At 39.8% G+C, this 21,454-nt stretch overlaps 1 protein-coding gene across 1 annotated transcript in view; it reads right to left on the minus strand.

Annotated features, from left to right (window-relative positions):
• Positions 1 to 21,454, minus strand: part of arhgap15 (Rho GTPase activating protein 15) — a 143,441-nt gene that overhangs the window by 116,649 nt on the left and 5,338 nt on the right. The window contains exons 3-5 of the mRNA XM_034187120.1: positions 9,489 to 9,679; positions 3,477 to 3,536; positions 2,463 to 2,612 (exon numbers count right to left, since the gene is read on the minus strand). Coding sequence (XP_034043011.1) covers positions 2,463 to 2,612; positions 3,477 to 3,536; positions 9,489 to 9,679 — 401 coding nt within the window. The remainder of the gene's footprint in view (positions 1 to 2,462; positions 2,613 to 3,476; positions 3,537 to 9,488; positions 9,680 to 21,454) is intronic.

The following is a 21,454-nucleotide window of genomic DNA, read 5'->3' on the forward strand; positions in this document are numbered from 1 at the left end:
ATGGTAATTTAATAAATATTAATTATGAAGGAGTTCCACTTTCCTTTCGAGGTGGTGATCCACATTTACAGGTACTGTGAGCCAAATCTTCATCTCAAAGTTAATCCTTTACAACAACAACAACAAGCCTTTCAAACCCAAATACTAAAAGGTTTTCTTCAATTCTGATTTAAAAAGTGTACATTTTTAATTCAATTGTGGATCTTTAATTTAATTATCAATTAATTGGCTGATTAGTTTAAAACAAATATTTGTTTTGTCTATAAAAATCAGAACAATGTACAAAACTAAATGTTTAATTGAAACCATTGAACCAAATTTATATTAATTAATCACTTGACATCTTACTGGAAAGCCATTTAAAAGCACACGTAAAGCTTTAAGAACATTTGTTTGTCTGAAATATAAACTGAAAAGAAGAAAATTCCCACAGTTGAAAAGCTGAAACAAATCAAAGCTCATCATTTATTGATTTATTTCTAATCAATCATTTAAGTGATTTGTCGGATTTTTAGTTGAAATGTAAAACACTGAAAGTCTGCAATTATGAATAAGTGACCGTTTGTTGTTTTTATCCGCTTTAACTTCAGATATCACAATAGACATGAAAAACATGAATTACAACAACTTGTAATACTTTGTTATGTCATGTAATGAAATTAATGTACGTTTGCACCTTGGTGGTGAAGAACCCGCCCAGAGACGGGACTTGCAGGTTGCACTTAGCTCCGCCCATCACCTCAACCTCATAAAACTTCCTGCAGTGCGTACGCACAATCCCATGCGCTGAGTACAAGTGGAATTTTAAAATAATAGAGCTAACTGACATCTATCTGCATTGTCGGAGCGCCACGTCAGAGCCCCGCCTCTGTACTAATGCACCAATCACAGTGGGCTGTTTCATGACAACTGTGTAACGACCTGGTGGCTCAGGTCACGGTGCAGGTGAGAAAAATCAATCAGCTCTCCTCAAAGTCTGTTCACAGGTCACATGTAGCTCCTCCCCCAAAACAACCCAGAGCCAATAGATGACTTTGATGATTAAAAAAAAGAAAACAAATTAATGTGTGATCCAGGCTGAGAGCGGCTCTGATGTAATGAAGTGTTGGACAGTCTGACGGCGCCGCGACTCCAGACACGGCTTTGATTAAGTCCTCAGAGCTTCATTACCCCCCCGTTCCCTCACTTTACCCCCGTACATTTATGAACAGGAAGTCACATGATTCATATTCACAGCTGAATTCATAAGGAAATGATCACATGGACTCTGCAGAAATCAAAATTCATTTGAACCACATCCCAAATCCAGTGTTTCCTCTCGTCTCTCTTCCCTATCTGGCCCTTCATTTAAAATTTTTTTTATATTTCCTCTGGAATTCTTCTCATTTATCCTCATTTTTTCCTCATTTTCACTTTTTATCTTGTTTATGTACGAGTATATCTTCTTTGTCATCTTCTCCACCTCTTCCTGTGCACCTCATCCTTTTCAATTTTCCCTATTATTTCATTCTTTACTCTCTTACACATCTTTTCATCTTTCCCTCACCATCTTTAGTCTTCTCATTTTCCCTCTCATGCATCTCTCTCGATCTTTTCCTCTCCATGTTTCCATCTTTTTTCTTTTCTTCATCTCACTTCCTCTAGCTCTCTTTCATTTCTTCCTTCCCTTCTCACCTCTATTTTCCTCATCTCTGTCTTTTCCATTATCTAATTTCTGTCCTTTCCTTGCTTTTTGTATGCGGCCTCTTTCTTGTCTTTTTATCTCATTTCCTCCATTTTCTCATTAAACCTATCTCTCCCTTTTCTCTTCTTTTTCCATCTCTATTGTTACACATCAGAACAGGATTAACTGACGTGCACTGGGACTGATTGACATTTTGACATTCACGTGCTGTGAAAACATGCAGCATATGAATCTGAATCCGACCCCCTCCACAGAGACAGGGGAGCGAGTAAAACCCCGCCCCCCCCACGTGATGATGAGCTGCAGTCCTCCTCGGGATCAAAGCCAAAGTTAATTTACCAGTTTGAAAAATCTGGAAAAAAAAAAACGTTTCATTTCTGGCTTGAAATGAAAAGCGCTCAGAGTTAATGCTAACAGGCAGCAGCTCTCTGAAGGGCAACAGAAAACGCTAAAACCGAACGTCGCCTTGTTATTACACTGCACCCGTGGACACGATCTGGACCAGTCACAAACGTCCAAACAGGTCACACGGACGGCTGGAGCGCCACATCTCATCAGAGCTCCTGCTTTCATCTCGTTTAACACAGTTTAGTTTGACGGTTAAAGTAAAGGTCAAGGTGGAACTTGACCACATCTGTCCATCTTAAGGTCACGAACCCTAACAGTCGATTCCGTGTGCCGGTGAACTCTGACCCTGAGGTGGCCCTGGTCCTCGGAGGGACACCTAGATGTTCACGTTGTGTTTGTGTGTCTGTCCTTTTTAGGAGTGTTCTCCTACCAGACTGGCCAAAGCCTCTTGTTTGCTCTCTTTGTAAAACAGCAGCTGATCAGAACGCAGCACGGTCATTGACGAGGTCCAGTTCTTCCGCAGCTTCTTTCCACCTTCAAAAATTTTGGCCACGTTCAGATATTCACCTTTCAGCTCAGGCTGAAGAACAAAGAAAAAAACATGCTTGAGTACATCAGCGTCTCCTTTAAGAGAGAGAAAGTCTCCCTCTGCAGTCTGAGGTTATTTCAATAGTTTTCTGCAGATTTCAGTGAGGTGTCCAACAAATTTAATATGCACTTTTTTCTCAACGAGACATTTTGACAGCAAAAATTGTAAGTGAAATTTATCTACAAAAGCGTTTTCGTCTCGCTTTCTGAAAATAGACCTTCATGCATTAAAAAAAATTTGTTCAATTAGCTCTCAGTTGCTTCTCTATTTTGAGTTTGACCTTTGTTCACGAACAAGAAAAGGTGGGGTTTAACAAACTCCTCGATTGAACTTTGGTTTTTTTTGCCTGCTGACCAACTTCACATTTGTGTTTGTAGTTTCAAGGTTCTATTAGTGATTTTTTTTCTACCAGCAGATGTCGCATTAGCACTACATATTGAGACGTAAACAAAGCTTCCCTCCTCAGCCACTCCTCCTCACTGACGGCTCTCTGTGTCGGAGTAGTCAGACATATGCTGAGTCTATCCCAACCACATTCTTGGTCAGAAGCATTTGATGTCTCCATAATTCTTGGATGCATGTGTGTAAGATGACATCCACCCTCAAAGAACAAAACAGCTATGCAGTGACAACTGAGTACTAGAGGCAGCGGTTTCAGCGGGTGGGACTCGCATACACCAAATGTGAGCACAAAGCCAGATAGTGCGTGTAATCAGGACAGAAAAACTCAGAGCACAGAAGGAGTGGCACTGTCCTCTGCACAGGACACCAGTGAGACATTAAGTCTTTACTTTCAAAGGTTTGCCAGTGTTTTTTTTTCATTTGCAGCCTGTAACCACCGTGTTGTGGACTCACTGGGAGTTTAAACTCGGCTCCAACGCTGTGCTGAGACTGATTTCTTCTGTGTCGAGAAATCTAAAAAAACAAAACAAAAAACAGGAACAAATAAAAAAATGAAATGCAATTCAGCACCAGGGTGCCCAAACAAAACAAACAAGTTATCACTGAATATGCAGAGCTTCTCTTCTAATCAGGTATCAATAGAAATATCAAAGTCTGATCAACGAGACAAATGTTATTAAAGAAAAAGTGTCCCTTTGTCCACTTTAAAAAGTCCATATGTGGACCTGCAAATCTGATCCATAAGCTCCGATTCAGATCATATGAATCCATCTGTAAATGCAGGATTCCTGTGATCACCTGGAAAACAAAATGTTTCCCAATGCACGGCTCGTGATCCCACTCGATGGGAATTGAGTGAGTTTTAAACTCTTGAATCTTTCTGATTCGGACAAAATATGAGCTTCATTTTCTCAGCTTCTATAAACGAAACACTGACTAACTAGAAACAACATTAAATTTATTCTGATCATAATGAATAAAACTGCAAATCACAAATTAGAGTGCACTCTTTTGCCACCTGAGACGTTAACAGAAAAAATAGGTTCTTTAATCTGTCTTAGCTCCACCCTAAAACCTAAGGTGCCGTATTCCAGGTCAGAACCAACATTTTCTCCAACCATCAAAAACAGCAGCTTTCCACCATAAACCTCTGTTTCATGTGTTTTATGTTTAACATTTTATCTTCACATGAACAAAAAATTCTCAGGTGAGATTTAATCTTTGTGACAGTTTACTTTTCTCCTGACGTTTATGTCAGAAAAATAAAAATAAAGAAAACTGCCTATAGTTTTCTCCCACTTGAGGATTAAAATACAAATATTGAATGTGACTAAATAATTTAAATGTTTGTTGTAGCAGAATGATATCAGTGTGAAATAAAAACAAATATACTGATTGCAACTGCTAGGTTTTGTTGTTGTTAATCTAATCAAAGCTTTGTTTTTTCAGAGTTGATGAAACACGAGTGAAAACCTACAGTCCTCTTCTGCCCTCTGCTGGACAGTCAACCCTACAACATGCAAAATAAACCAAGAACTAAACAGCAAAAACAATACTTCATTCCCCAAATGTCTGTTTAGAATAACAAGAAAGATCTGACGGATAAAGTGAATTTATTTTAAAGTCAATATAAACTTGAATTATTACATTTAATCAAACAAATGAAATATGTGAACCTGAATTTATTCTAAATCAAAATAAAGTGTCATACATTTAACCTATAATCCACAAAATCAGAAAAGGGAATTTTCTAGAGACAGATAATAATAATAATAATAATATAACAATAATAATAATAGCCTGTTTGAATGTGTATTTCACTGGATCCTGATATTCACAGAAATTCAATCGTCTGTCGTACGTTTCAGTTTCATCAACATCAGGTTTTGTTTTTTTTTGTGGAGCTAAAAATAAATTTACTATGTTATAGTGTAAAAGAAAATAAGATGGATCCACATCTGGATCCTGATCAGAAATAATATGGAGCTTATTCTCCTTCGCAAAACTATTTTATCCAAGAATAACAGTTACGACAATGGGCAGCTCCACCACTGAATACTTAACACTGTTAGTAATACCAAATGGTTACTGTAGTACACCAAGCTAATGTCCACAAAATAAGTTCAGAGGTGTTATTAGGTTCCTACAAATCATGGAGGGGTCTGAAATTTTCATCTTAGGTGCATGTCTACTGTGAGACATAAAAAAAAAAATCCGGAAATCACAATGTATGATTTTTTTTTTTTATAATTCATTTCTATGTCACTGCTGCAAATAAGTATTTGATCACCTACCAACCAGCAAGAATTCTGTGTCTCACAGACCTGTTAATTTGTCTTTAAGAAGCCCTCTTATTCTGCACTCTTTACCTGTATTAATTGCACTTGTTTGAACGTGTTACCTGTATAAAAGACACCTGTTCACACACTCAATCACACTCCAACCTGTCCACCATAGCCAAGACCAAAGAGCTGTCTAAGGACACCAGGGACAAAACTGTAGACCTGCACAAGGCTGGGATGGACTACAGGACAACAAGCAAGCAGCTTGGTAGAAGACAACAACTGTTATGATTATTTATTAGAAAGTGGAAGAAACACAAAATGACTGTCAATCTCCCTTGGTTTGGGATTCCATGCAAGATCTCACTTTGTGGGGTAAGGATGATTCTGAGAAAGCTCAGAACTACACAGGAGGACCTGGTCAATGACCTGAAGAGAGCTGGGACCACAGTCACAAAGATTACATTAGTAACACATGATGCTGTCATGGTTTAAAATCCTGCAGGGCAGCAAGGTCCCCCTGCTCAAGCCAGCACATGTCCAGGCCCGTTTGAAGTTCACCAGTGACCATCTGGATGATCCAGAGGAGGCATGGGAGAAGGTCATGTGGTCAGATGAGACCAAAATAAAGCTTTTTGGAATCAACTCCACTTACCATGTTTAGAGGATGAGAACAACCCCAAGAAAACCATCCCAACCATGAAGCATGGGGGTGGAAACATCATACTCTGGGGGTGCTCTTCTGCAAAGGGGACAGGACGACTGCACCGTATTGAAGGGAGGATGGGGTCATGTATTGCGAGATTTTGGCAAACAACATCCTTCCCTCAGTAAGAGCATTGAAGATGGGTCATGGCTGGGTCTTCAGCATGACAATGACCCCAAACACACAGCCAGGGCAACTAAGGAGGGGCTCCATAAGAAGCATTTCAAGGTCCTGGAGTGGCTTGGCAAGTCTGCAGACCTGAACTCAATAGAAAATCTTTGGAGGGAGCTGAAACTCCAAATCTGAAAGATCTAGAGAAGATCTGTATTGGAGGAGTGGACCAAAATCCCTGCTGCGCAGTGTGTGAAAACCTGGTGAAAAACTACAGGAAACGTTTGACCTCTGTAATTGCAAACAAAGGCTACTGTACCAAATATTAACATTGATTTTCACAGGTGTTCAAATATTTATTTGCAGCAGTAACATACAAAAATATTTTAAAAAATCATACATTGTGAATTTCAATTTTTTTTTTTTTTTTCTTTAGATTATGTCTCTCACAGTGGACATGCACCTAAGATGAAAATTTCAGACCCCTCCATGATTTCTAAGTGGGAGAACTTGCAAAACCTCAGGGTGTTCAAATACTTATTTTCCTCACTGTGTGTATGAGAAACATGCATATAAACACAAAGCAAAGCAGTTTTGAAGAGACCAGCCCCTGACGTCACGGTGCAGCTTTACTCTGATTGGCTGTCAACCCCAGCCATTCAATGTCACTTTTAACCTCTTAAAATACCTCTTAAATTGGTCAAGGTTAGCGATCTTTGAATTTGTCAAAGGTCTGTGTCCCTAGAATGTTCCCTGTGAATTTGAAGACTGTGGCAGTAACAGGACTGGACTAATGCTGAAAAGAGACGGACGGACAGACACAAGGTCTTTGCAATACCTGATGGCCGTGTTGGCCATAAAAATACAAATATATAAAACACAAAATGCCTCCTGAGCAGAATCAGAATAATGTAGTACAGAGGCGCCATCTGTGGCGCCATCATAAAACGTAATGCGTGATGAATATTTGTACAATTCGACGGGCCCTCAGACGGCACCACCACGTTCACGTATGTCTGATATGTTCTCTGAATTTCACTGGAAAATTCTTCAGCTGCAACATGGGATGTGGTGGTGCTGTCTGTCTGCACACCGAGGACATCGTGTGAAAGATCAGATGAACATTATTCAGCTATTACTCAAAGCATACAGAGTATCTGGACCACAGATTTATGAGAGAGGCAACACCTGCAGAAAAGGTCTGCCTCGAGCGGATCGGGGCCCCGCCATCTTGAAAGGTTGGAGCGCTGCAGCGGTCTCTCCATGTCAGTGTTAAATTAATGCTCTGCACTTATTTACATTTAAGACATGAAAACTTGTGCTTAGGTCAATTTGATTTCTGAAGATTTATCATAACTGTTGACTGTTTCTCTCCATAAGGTTTTGACAGCGAAGGATTAGAACTAAATTATCCCGTGCTGGACCGCAGCCCCCAGCCATCCGCGCCCACCGCCTGCCGAGGAAGGGCGATGGGGAGCCCCCAACCACTCGGCGGCCACGCTTGCTTCTCGAGCACCCGACCGCCGATATCCCCGAACCGACCGGCAATGCTGCTCATGAGCTTCTTTGAGTTGCGGAGGGCCAGCTGCAGGTAACGGGGAATGATACGAGTCTTCCCACTGTGACTGTCCCAAGCAGCGTCGCCAGCCAGCGCGAGGATACCAGCGCGAGGATCCCAGCGGTCAGACACTCGAACACAACCCCCCCCAGCAGACGGTGGACACGGCCAACTGGAAACTGCAATCTAGCACGGGAGGAGAGAGTCGTTGCCTTGGCTCTGGCTTTACCGCCTGGTTTTCCTCCTCCACACATGATTTCATTCTGATCCTTCGCTGTCAAAGCACAGAAAAAAAAAAAAAGGACATGAGTTTTCTATTGACAGGAGCTCCACTTTACGCTCCATTTGTAGCCTTATATGGAGAAACGATCAACAGTTATGATAAATCTGACTTCAGAAATCAAATCTACGTATCTGAATTGACCTAAGCACAAGTTTTCATGTCTTAAACGTAAAACAGCGGAGAAGTCACAGCACACGTGACCTTCAGCTACACGTTTCTCTCGTTCCGCCCGCCTGAACGTCACGGCACACGTGACCTTCAGCTACACGTTTCTCTCGTTCCGCCCGCCTGAACGTCACGGCACACGTGACCTTCAGCTACACGTTTCTCTCGTTCCGCCCCCCTGAACGTCACGGCACACGTGACCTTCAGCTACACGTTTCTCCTCGTTCCGCCCGCCTGAACGTCACGGCACACGTGACCTTCAGCTACACGTTTCTCTCGTTCCGTCCGCCTGAACGGCACGGCACACGTGACCTTCAGCTACACGTTTCTCTCGTTCCGCCCGCCTGAACGTCACTGCACACGTGACCTTCAGCTACACGTTTCTCTCGTTCCGTCTGCCTGCACGTCGATGCAGATGTAACCTTTAGTGAGACCTTGATATGAAGATTTGTTGTTGTTTCTCTTTCATTTGTTTTTGTCTCAGGTTGGAGTCTGAACTTGAAGTTATCAGCTTCCTCTGACGTAACTCAACAACGCCCCCGCCGCCGCCACTTTGATGGTGTCGAGACATCCTTTGTGTTATTTGGTTGTAACCGAGTGATACGTGACTGGTCCAGAGGGCATGCTGCATCTCGCTGAGTGCACCCTGATGCAACGCTGCAGTAACTGTGCGGCGGCTTTCAGAATGTTACTGAGCGTCTCTGCAGTACGGCCACTGTACCTAATTATGTGCAGCTGCCCCGCGGCATTCTGATCAAAATATCATCAGAGCGCTGCTGCTGCCCGTAAACAAACACCTCCTAAGACCCTCACAGGGTTTACTGCTTTATGACCTCATACAACAAACAAACAAATAATAATAAAAAAAAAGCTTTAATCTGAAATCAAACCAAACCTCCACAACATGATCAAACTGCAATCATGGATCCCACAGGTCCTGTTTGACACAACTACATTATCACTTAAGTGTGCAGGAAGGAGATGAGTGAGGGGAGCCACCAAGACACCTGGGACAACTCTGAGGGACCAAAAGCGTCAGTGTCTTTGACTGGAGATTCTGCTGTCTGCTGCTTCTCCAGTGACAACTTCATGGGAGAGTGGGGGAGGGTGATCTAGGCTCGAGTCTCGCTCCAACCTTCTGGAAAACTTGTATTTATTTTTATAATTTTACAAGAAAATACAATAAATTTACGCACAACACTAAAACCTGACAAATAAAAATACTTTAGAAATAAAAGTTCAAATAACATTCAGATGCCTTGAACGCAACCCAGACCAGCAGCGGACTGTGACCCTGAAGACCTCATGCCTGACCTCAGGGTCACACTGTTTGTAGAGCTGCGGTTTGCGTTGTACTCACAGGTTTTTGTTGAAGGTCCGAGTCCTGCAGCACCATGGACTTGGACTGGCTGAGACGTTCTCCAGAGGTCTGGGACGTCTTAACACGCATCTGAACGCTGCCGAGTGCAGCGGGCCGAGGCTGAACCGGCGGAGGCGGCGGCTTCACTGCGCTCTGAATGTTTGTCACTCTGGAAACAAAGAAACAAACAGCTAAGATCAAAGTACATTAGTTCTGAAGACTGTGTGTGTGTGTGTGTGTGTGTGTGTGTGTGTGTGTGTGTGTGTGTGTGTGTGTGTGTGTGTGTGTGTGTGTGTGTGTGTGTGTGTGTGTGTGTTAGGGTTCATTTTTGATCCGAGCTGCACTTTAACAGTTTTCATCTCACTCATTTAACTCTGAGTCTAAATCAGCCAACAGGCTGAAAGGTCAAATTATGGAATGCAAGAAAACCTCTTAAATGACATCCACATTAGCAATAGTGACACTGCAGATTGTCATCCACTTTAAAGGAAAGACAATAAGTCCAAACCTGGTTCACAAACAGAAAATTTAAGAATAATTTGCTGTGACAAACCAAAAATCTGAGAGGAACGGAGGTGTACATCAATGAACACTTAAAGAAAAACGCTGACGTAGCAAGACAAGCCAGAATCCTTCGGAAACAAAAGAAAATACAAGCAACCTGAACAAGGAATTGTAAAGTGTTTTTAAATTAAACGGAACTCCGGAGGAAGCGAAAGTCATGATGGTAAGGGAGCAATCTGACTTGGATAATTTTAAGTAGTGGTTCCCTCGGGAGGAAAATGTTTCCAAATAACTTTTCATCGTTTACATTGAGTGACCTTACTTTTCCTCCTTTTCTTGTTACGGGGCAAACTCAGAGAAGTCATCTTTCAGGTTTATATCATGCAATTAGACTTTATCATCCAGCTGCATCTTTCTGTCTGTGGATTCTAATTATTATATGATGTCAACAGACTTTTTTCAGTTTACCTCTGCACAGGAGCTCAATTTGAACATTTTCAATTATACTGAACATAGAGCTCATAATACTGAACCGGATTGTTTTTTTTTTCCTCAATAACATTATTCATCATTGTAAATATTTTACTGAAGAACAATTTAAGGATTATTCTTTGAGAAATGGGAGATTTTCAATTATACACTTTAATAGTAGGAGTCTCTCTATGAACATTCCAAAAATTCATGACTGTTTAAAAATAGCCAACAAACATTTTTCAGTTATTGCAATTACTGACACATGGTTAAAAGATGACCAAGAGGATGCTGTTCAGGTTGAGGGATATGATTTTTTTTGTTGTTGCCATAAATAGGATGAATAAACAGGGCGGGGCGTTGCACTTTATGTTAGATCAAGTCATCAGTGTGAAATTAAAAATATGTCATTTTCCTTGGAAAATGTTATGGAATGTGTTATAGTTGAAATTAAATGTGAAAAATAAAAAATATCATTAGAAGCTGTGTTTACAGAGCTCCTGGTTCAAACATTAATATTTTTAAGGATAAACTGACTGAAATGTATACTGCATTTAAAAGCAATGAGCTTCTATTTGTTTGTGGAGACTTCAATATAGATTTTTTAAATCCACATAGTCAATCACAAATAATGGAATTCATAAATTCTGTATTTTGTGTGGGACTGTATCCAATAATTACACATCCAAGTAGGATAACTACGAACACAACACTTATTGATGATATATTAACAAACGTTACTGTAGAGAACTTAATGTGGGGATTACTTCTTCGTGATGTCAGTAATCATTTACCAGTTTTTGCTTCCTTTAATTCAATCAATAAAAATGTTCATCATGAAATTAGTTACTTAATAAGGAAAATAACTGATGCAACTATTGAAAATCTTAGAACGGACTTAATGCATCAAAACTGGTCTGACATTTATATTGAGGACATAGACAAATCATATGTATCATTTATCTCTATTATTTCCAGTTTATATGATAAACACTGCCCATTTGTGCCTAAAGTTGGTAACAAATGAAATGTAGATAATCCATGGATCACAAAGGGGCTACAGAATGCATGTAAAAAGAAAAATTTATTGTATAAGCAATTTTTTAAAATTTAGAACTAAGGATGCTGAAAGTAAATATAAGATATACAAAAACAAATTAACATTATGAGATCTTGTAAGAAGCAGTATCAGTGATTTATTAGAAAAAATAAAACTAATATTTTACACAACTACAGATACAATCATTAAGGAAAATAAACCTATAGGTGACCATTTCAATGATTATTTTGTTAATGTGGGTAAAATTTTAGCTAATTCAATTGTGTGCCCTAAAATGTGTTCCTTGGATAACAGCAAAACAATCAATATAATTTTGGATTCAATGATTATGAAAAAGAAATAATTACATAGTTCATAAATTAAAAGGTAAAAAGTCAACTGACATCTATAATTATGACATGTTTTGAATAAAGATTATTGATTATCATTAAACCATTAAGTTATATTTGCAATTTGGCATTAATGACTGGGAAATTTCCTTCAAAAATGAAAATAGTTAAAGTGATTCCACTGTTCAAATCTGGTGAGAAACATGTCTTTTCAAACTACAGGCCAAACTCACTGTTAGAACAATTTTCACAAATTTTGGAAACGGTATTTGCAGAGAGGCTAAATGATTTTATAGCTAAACATCATATACTCAGTGAACACCAGGATGGATTCAGACAGAATCGAACCACCTCATTGGCTTTAACTTTGTTGAACAAATAACAAATGCAATTGAGAATCAGTAGTACACAGTAGGAGTTTTCTTTGATTTACAAAAAGCTTTTGATACCATAGACCATACCTTACTTTTGGATAAATTGCAGAGGTATGGTATCAGGGGACTGCCTCATGACTGGATAGGCAGCTATCTACAAAACAGGTATCAGTGTGTCCATATTGGGGAGGATTAACTCAGAATTTTTGAAGATTACATGTGGTGTACCTCAAGATTCAGTCCTTGGTCCATTGCTGTTTCTTTTATATATTAATGATATGTTTGATTTCTAAGTCCCTGAATTGTATTTTATTTGCTGATGATATGACTGTTCTGTAGTGGGTAGGGACGGGTACTGATAAGATTTTATCAATATCGATGCCATTATCGATTCTGCTTATCGATCTGATTCCTTATTGATTCACTTATCGATACCTCTTGTGAATTTTCTGTGTACTAAAAATAGGCTTTACAGGTTTTCTATGTCAACAACATTTTATAGAGTCTTAAAGCAAATAATATAAAATTGATCACTGTATCCTTGATCTCTGGATATAAATAAAAATAAACAAAATCTGCAGTTTTTGTCAAAAGCATTTCCTTTCAGACACTTTGGCATGAGAACTGTCAACTCCATGCAGACTTACCATAGAGTGCCATACTGTTTGTATTTCTTTGTAATTAATGTAAATAAAGTCAATCAATCAATCAATCAATTTTTTTTTTTATATAGCGCCAAATCACAACAAACAGTTGCCCCAAGGCGCTTTATATTGTAAGGCAAGGCCATACAATAATGATGTAAAACCCCAACGGTCAAAACGACCCCCTGTGAGCAAGCACTTGGCTACAGTGGGAAGGAAAAACTCCCTTTTAACAGGAAGAAACCTCCAGCAGAACCAGGCTCAGGGAGGGGCAGTCTTCTGCTGGGACTGGTTGGGGCTGAGGGAGAGAACCAGGAAAAAGACATGCTGTGGAGGGGAGCAGAGATCGATCACTAATGATTAAATGCAGAGTGGTGCATACAGAGCAAAAAGAGAAAGAAACAGTGCATCATGGGAACCCCCCAGCAGTCTACGTCTATAGCAGCATAACTAAGGGATGGTTCAGGGTCACCTGATCCAGCCCTAACTATAAGCTTTAGCAAAAAGGAAAGTTTTAAGCCTAATCTTAAAAGTAGAGAGGGTGTCTGTCTCCCTGATCTGAATTGGGAGCTGGTTCCACAGGAGAGGAGCCTGAAAGCTGAAGGCTCTGCCTCCCATTCTACTCTTACAAACCCTAGGAACTACAAGTAAGCCTGCAGTCTGAGAGCGAAGCGCTCTATTGGGGTGATATGGTACTATGAGGTCCCTAAGATAAGATGGGACCTGATTATTCAAAACCTTATAAGTAAGAAGAAGAATTTTAAATTCTATTCTAGAATTAACAGGAAGCCAATGAAGAGAGGCCAATATGGGTGAGATATGCTCTCTCCTTCTAGTCCCCGTCAGCACTCTAGCTGCAGCATTTTGAATTAACTGAAGGCTTTTTAGGGAACTTTTAGGACAACCTGATAATAATGAATTACAATAGTCCAGCCTAGAGGAAATAAATGCATGAATTAGTTTTTCAGCATAACTCTGAGACAAGACCTTTCTGATTTTAGAGATATTGCGTAAATGCAAAAAAGCAGTCCTACATATTTGTTTAATATGCGCTTTGAATGACATATCCTGATCAAAAATGACTCCAAGATTTCTCACAGTATTACTAGAGGTCAGGGTAATGCCATCCAGAGTAAGGATCTGGTTAGACACCATGTTTCTAAGATTTGTGGGGCCAAGAACAATAACTTCAGTTTTATCTGAGTTTAAAAGCAGGAAATTAGAGGTCATCCATGTCTTTATGTCTGTAAGACAATCCTGCAGTTTAGCTAATTGGTGTGTGTCCTCTGGCTTCATGGATAGATAAAGCTGGGTATCATCTGCGTAACAATGAAAATTTAAGCAATACCGTCTAATAATACTGCCTAAGGGAAGCATATATAAAGTGAATAAAATTGGTCCTAGCACAGAACCTTGTGGAACTCCATAATTAACTTTAGTCTGTGAAGAAGATTCCCCATTTACATGAACAAATTGTAATCTATTAGACAAATATGATTCAAACCACCGCAGCGCAGTGCCTTTAATACCTATGGCATGCTCTAATCTCTGTAATAAAATTTTATGGTCAACAGTATCAAAAGCAGCACTGAGGTCTAACAGAACAAGCACAGAGATGAGTCCACTGTCCGAGGCCATAAGAAGATCATTTGTAACCTTCACTAATGCTGTTTCTGTACTATGATGAATTCTAAAACCTGACTGAAACTCTTCAAATAGACCATTCCTCTGCAGATGATCAGTTAGCTGTTTTACAACTACCCTTTCAAGAATTTTTGAGAGAAAAGGAAGGTTGGAGATTGGCCTATAATTAGCTAAGATAGCTGGGTCAAGTGATGGCTTTTTAAGTAATGGTTTAATTACTGCCACCTTAAAAGCCTGTGGTACATAGCCAACTAACAAAGATAGATTGATCATATTTAAGATCGAAGCATTAAATAATGGTAGGGCTTCCTTGAGCAGCCTGGTAGGAATGGGGTCTAATAAACATGTTGATGGTTTGGATGAAGTAACTAATGAAAATAACTCAGACAGAACAATCGGAGAGAAAGAGTCTAACCAAATACCGGCATCACTGAAAGCAGCCAAAGATAACGATACGTCTTTGGGATGGTTATGAGTAATTTTTTCTCTAATAGTTAAAATTTTGTTAGCAAAGAAAGTCATGAACTCATTACTAGTTAAAGATAATGGAATACTCAGCTCAATAGAGCTCTGACTCTTTGTCAGCCTGGCTACAGTGCTGAAAAGAAACCTGGGGTTGTTCTTATTTTCTTCAATTAGTGATGAGTAGAAAGATGTCCTAGCTTTACGGAGGGCTTTTTTATAGAGCAACAGACTCTTTTTCCAGGCTAAGTGAAGATCTTCTAAATTAGTGAGACGCCATTTCCTCTCCAACTTACGGGTTATCTGCTTTAAGCTACGAGTTTGAGAGTTATACCATGGAGTCAGACACTTCTGATTTAAAGCTCTCTTTTTCAGAGGAGCTACAGCATCCAAAGTTGTCTTCAATGAGGATGTAAAACTATTGACGAGATACTCTATCTCCCTTACAGAGTTTAGGTAGCTACTCTGCACTGTGTTGTTATATGGCATTAGAGAACATAAAGAAGGAATCATATCCTTAAACCTAGTTACAGCGCTTTCTGAAAGACTTCTAGTGTAATGAAACTTATTCCCTACTGCTGGGTAGTCCATCAGAGTAAATGTAAATGTTATTAAAAATGATCAGACAGAAGGGAGTTTTCAGGGAATACTGTTAAGTCTTCTATTTCCATACCATAAGTCAGAACAAGATCTAAGATATGATTAAAGTGGTGGGTGGACTCATTTACTTTTTGAGCAAAGCCAATAGAGTCTAATAATAGATTAAATGCAGTGTTGAGGCTGTCATTCTCAGCATCTGTGTGGATGTTAAAATCGCCCACTATAATTATCTTATCTGAGCTAAGCACTAAGTCAGACAAAAGGTCTGAAAATTCACAGAGAAACTCACAGTAACGACCAGGTGGACGATAGATAATAACAAATAAAACTGGTTTTTGGGACTTCCAATTTGGATGGACAAGACTAAGAGACAAGCTTTCAAATGAATTAAAGCTCTGTCTGGGTTTTTGATTAATTAATAAGCTGGAATGGAAGATTGCTGCTAATCCACCGCCCCGGCCCGTGCTACGAGCATTCTGACAGTTAGTGTGACTCGGGGGTGTTGACTCATTTAAACTAACATATTCATCCTGCTGTAACCAGGTTTCTGTTAGGCAGAATAAATCAATATGTTGATCAATTATTATATCATTTACCAACAGGGACTTAGAAGAGAGAGACCTAATGTTTAATAGACCACATTTAACTGTTTTAGTCTGTGGTGCAGTAGAAGGTGCTATAATTTTTCTTTTTGAATTTTTATGCTTAAATAGATTTTTGCTGGTTATTGGTAGTCTGGGAGCAGGCACCGTCTCTACGGGGATGGGGTAATGAGGGGATGGCAGGGGGAGAGAAGCTGCAGAGAGGTGTGTAAGACTACAACTCTGCTTCCAAGTCCAAGACATATTCAGTGGCAACTTCACCATCAGACAGCCTCATCCACAACGACCACAAAACAGGCCTGGCGCCAGAAAAAAAATATTAAGGGAGCGATGAGTTTATCACAGGGGGCGGGGTCGCCCCCCCAAAAAAAGTGCGCACCTGAGGAGACGTGCCTCTGAGCGTGCGTAATGAATTGGGTGCGCTCCTGGAAAGCGAGTGTATTTAGGCTACACCATTGTAAGAGACTGACTAAGAGTAAAGAGTGATGACAGTATTTTTTTAATTATTATTTGAACATACAGACCCTCAAATGATCTCCTGCATACCACACAGAGTCGGTGTTCTGTCGAGATGAGGTGTGCCAACTTTCGACACTCTGAGCTGTGACGTACCTTCATGTTGTCCAACAGGAACGACGCATCGGGCCAAAACACGGAAGACTCGTGGCAGAAACCACTGATCTGTACAAAATGGATTGGACCAATCCGATTGGTGCAGAAACCACTGATCTGTACAAAATGGATTGGACCAATCCGATTGGTGCAGAAACCACTGATCTGTACAAAACATTAACACGTGACAGGACTGCTCATTTAGAGAGCAGTTTTCTGAAGAAAAATCATTGGAAATGTTTTTTGTTGTTGTTGCTTGTTACCTCAAAAAATTTCTGATTACTGTTAAAAAAAGTTTAGAACACTTGTAATTAAAATAGCTAAATAAAATCAATAAATGGTTCTTTAGAAACCTTTCATCTGTAAATTAAAACCACCTGTTATTTCATATTAGATCATTTCTTGTTTAACATAAGGAACCTCAGACATTTTTAGACAAAATAACATGGAAATTTTTTAAGTCTGGTAGATTATTTATATCTCATTTCAACCAGAAAAACAAACACTAAATAAATACAAATGTTTATTATAAATGCAACAGGAAATAATTTAATAATGACTGCAGTGTGATTGTAAAGTAGGATTTCTGTGACATAAACCTCATGATGAATTTTTTATAGTCATTTAAACTTGTAATTTCGTCAATATATGTAATTGCCTTTAATGTTATCAGGACAGAGTCATTTCTAAAATATGAATTTGAGCACAATAAGTGGAGAGTTTCTACTTGTGCAAATGTCTTTGACTTTGATTCGTGGACATTTTTTATTGATCCGTTCATTTATTGTTAAAATAAAATGAAACAGCTTTTTTTTTTAAATAATAAAATAGTTGCTGTTGAAAGAGCCTTTTATTTAGAAGCAGGTGTTCTGCTGGATTCTCGGGACCAGATGAAGGTCTCTTCTGCAGCTTTGACCTCTGGTGGTGTTTCTGAAGAGCAGAGATGTTTTCTTTCGATTGGACTTCGTGGTGTTCAGCTCATCAATGGAAGTTTGGTTGTCTGCACAGCAAATGTTCCTGATTGGGACAAATAAAAATATTCTTTAAATATAAAGAAACACTAAACAGTTTATACATAAAAAAAAAGGGGGGAAAAGGACGGAAAAAACGCCCGAAAAAATAAATTATTTAAAGCTGAGCTTTTGTGGTGTCTGAAAAAAGCTGTAGCTTTATTTGGTAAAAATAAAAAAGACAACCATTTACAAATTAAAAGTGTTCACTCAGATCGACTGTGCTAAAAGGCTAAGCTTACGTTAGCCGATCATTAAACCTTCACAAACGTCACGTTTTATTTTGACATTATTCTCACCTCAGTAAAGCTGCAGAACTAAACTCCGTTGGGCAAACTGGGACTTCACATATATCCAAAAAGTGGGAGATTTCAGACTGAGTGGATCTGTTCCATCACCCCGGCGGCCTGGATCGCTCTGCCCAGTGATGATGCCTGAAGGCCGGCTTCACCGTGCGGGTTGGCTCGCTGTCGCGGTTCGATCGATATCCCCAAGACGTCAGTCCTCCCTCAGTCGGTGTCACTCCAAAAAGTAGCTGAAAAAAGCTTCTCCCAGCAGGGTGATGGGAGAATCGTTCTACTGCTGTTTTTTAAAGGTTTTTTTGTGGTTCAGGCGATGCAAATTCAAGATGGTGATCGCTGAACTTTATTCAGATTGTGGAAACAGCCAGAGTGTGACGTAGCAATCTCCCCTTGCCGCTTCCGAAGCAACGCGTCTGACGTCACGACACGTTGGAAACGCACCGCCCTCTGCCGTACTGACAAGCGCAACCCTTAACCTAACAAATCCCTTGAACACAGACACACGCCATATCCATTTGTTTTAAAATTAATTACTTTAGTTAATTAATTTGGTTTATTTGTTAAATACGTGATTTATTGAATAACTAATTTTGCTATATTTTCCAGAATTTCTTTTTCTTTCTTTTTTATTTCTTTGATAACTCTAACATCCGAGGGGGCGAGGTTGATGACGTGAGGGGGCGTCACCCCCAAACGCCCCCTCGTGGCGCCGGGTATGCCACAAAAGACTCCAAGCTGTCGAAATCATTTTGATTTAAAAAGAGGAAACAGTTGTTTGACAATAAATGGCTTCACCCAACCACTAACCATGAGTGAAAAAAAAAGTTACTGTGTTGTCATTCATATTCTTAAAAAAAAAAAAAAAAGAAAGAGAAAAGAGAGAGAGAGTGAGTGTGTGTGAGTGTGTGTAAAAGGGGTGGGCGTATAGAAGCTTTTGCTTCTGCGTACACCCTTTCAGCCACATGTTCTACTGTAAAACCTTTTCTTTTTTGATATGGAGTTTTGTGCACTGAATAAATCATTCATCATTCAAATGTCTGCAACAGATACTTTAAAACTTACAAGCTGATCTTTTGTCTCAGCGATTACAGAGATCTGTGAACACAGGGAACTTATTTTGACTGGTTACCATGGTAACATTTTAGTCAACAAACAAGTTCAAATCACATGACATGAAGCTCAAAAACACCCAACCCACAGTTTGTGAGATACAGGATGACTGGCGCACACACACAGAGTTTGATTTTGTCTTTGGTTAGTCTATCTTCAAACCTTTATTGTCCCACAAGGGGGCATCACGTGCCTTAGTCCTCACAGGCAGATAGATCATCAGATCATCTGCGTAACAATGAATGGACAGATTGTGCTTGACTGTGATCAATCCTAAAGACGTGGCATGAAAATAGAATAGGGCCAAGAATTTAACCATGTGGTACGCCACAAGAAAGAGGAGCACTTGCAAAAATATGTTCTGTAGTATAACCAGCAGGAGACCACTGATGTGTGCAGTGAATTTGGTGACACCACACCTGAATTTATTGAAATTTTTCTGGTTCTTGTTTTTGCACTTTGTAGAAGGTCCCTACACTGCCGTTTCTCTGCTCGTTGAGGTCAATATTATTTTTCCAGCTCAGATGACGGCTCATATGGATAAAAAATAAGGTTGCAGCTCGTCTATCTTCCTGAGGTTAGAAACTAGTGTTCTTTGTTTTTTATATGTTTCTCTTAAGACTGTTGAGCTGTTTACCGGGGGGGGGGTTTCTATCCTCCCCGAGTTTGACAGGTGGACCGTCCCAGTCAAACTCCTCACCTGACACTGCCCCTGGAGCGGGACACACTCAGCAGGACCGGGCGCTTGACACAAGAGCTGCTTGGATCACCTCCTCAGGCTGTAGTGACCCCTCCCCCCCACCCAAAAAAATCATTTTTGTGGAGATCAGGTTTGCGATCAACATTTCCTCAGTAATTGACAGTAAACTGAAATCCATAAACTACTTAAACTGAAAAACATATATAAATATATATGTCATGAATGATATTCACGTTTTGTGAGACTCGCGTTCACGTTTTGGTTAATTTTTTCAGTATTCAAGTTTTGCAATTAACGGTTTGCGGATAGTTCACAATTTTCAGCTGATTCACGTTCTGGGGGTTAACAGAGCACATGGGCGACTCAAGTGGAGATCTGATCTGTTTCCAGTGTTAAGCTGTCTTAACGTAAGATGCAACAAACAAAAGTTGTCCTGTTGTACAGTTTCTCCAGTCACAGCTGCAGAGCCACACAAGCCTGTAGCTCCATCAGTGTTGTCCGGGTGTCTTGGTGGCTTCCCTCGGTAGTTAACTTCTTGCACAGTGCCGCACTCTTCAGACAGATTTACCGTACAGTACCAGACTGATGGAAGTCCAACAAAACGTTAATTTGTCCATCCTGACTCATCAAAAGAAAACTGGCTGTAAAAGTGGTCATTTGTATTAAAAATACTAATAGCATTTTCTAAGAAACAGCTGATTCTAATAGCTGTTGCTGGCCACGCTCCCATCCCGCCCCCATACACACAAAAGCAGGAGTCTGCATTTTATTTAGTGGTGGTTTTAAAATCTAAAACAAGCCTGTTTTTGTTTAAAGAATTTCTACATGAACACATAACTGTGAAACTTTGAGGAGCTTCAACCAGAAACCAAACAGACACGCTGGATTAAAACATGTAGTGTTTGAAGGACGCGTGGATCCAGATGAGGCTGAGGTCTGAACTTTTTCCTGTCTGGGTTCCTGTTCAGAGCTCGGATTGCCTCACAGCCGTTACAACATTTGTCTTTTAGTCTGTCCCCGACACGAGGACGACCTGCCAGCAGAGTCACTTCATTCTAAAGTCCAACAGTGTCAACAGCAAAGCAAGACAACAATGAATACATTTCTACAGATAAACCTGCAGGTTAGAAGCTATAATGCTAAAGACCAAAAATAAATAATGAAATGTTTGAGAAAGACACTGGAAATATGAGTCCCGGGTGCTGTTATTTATTGTAGGAAAATGGGTCATCTTTGAACATACTGGTGCTCAGTGCCCTGCTCACTTGGTCCAAAAGACATGTAGCTATAATTTAAATATGTATTTATTGTCTTTCGGACATCATCATGTTCGCGATCACTAAAGCCCAGTTATCCCCAGGGGCGTGGCTGCTTTAAGTGGCAGCTCGTGTGTCATTGCAGTCGCTGTGTAGGCCCACCCTTTTTTTTTGGAACATTTTATGACAAACAGCTGTAATAATGTGGCTTGTTCTGTGGTTAATTCTCTAAACAGATCATCCAAGACATCTGTGCTGCAGTATTTGCACTGAGTGAAATTATCAT

Source organism: Thalassophryne amazonica, chromosome 14, assembly GCF_902500255.1.
Source record: "Thalassophryne amazonica chromosome 14, fThaAma1.1, whole genome shotgun sequence".
Lineage (NCBI taxonomy): Eukaryota > Metazoa > Chordata > Actinopteri > Batrachoidiformes > Batrachoididae > Thalassophryne > Thalassophryne amazonica.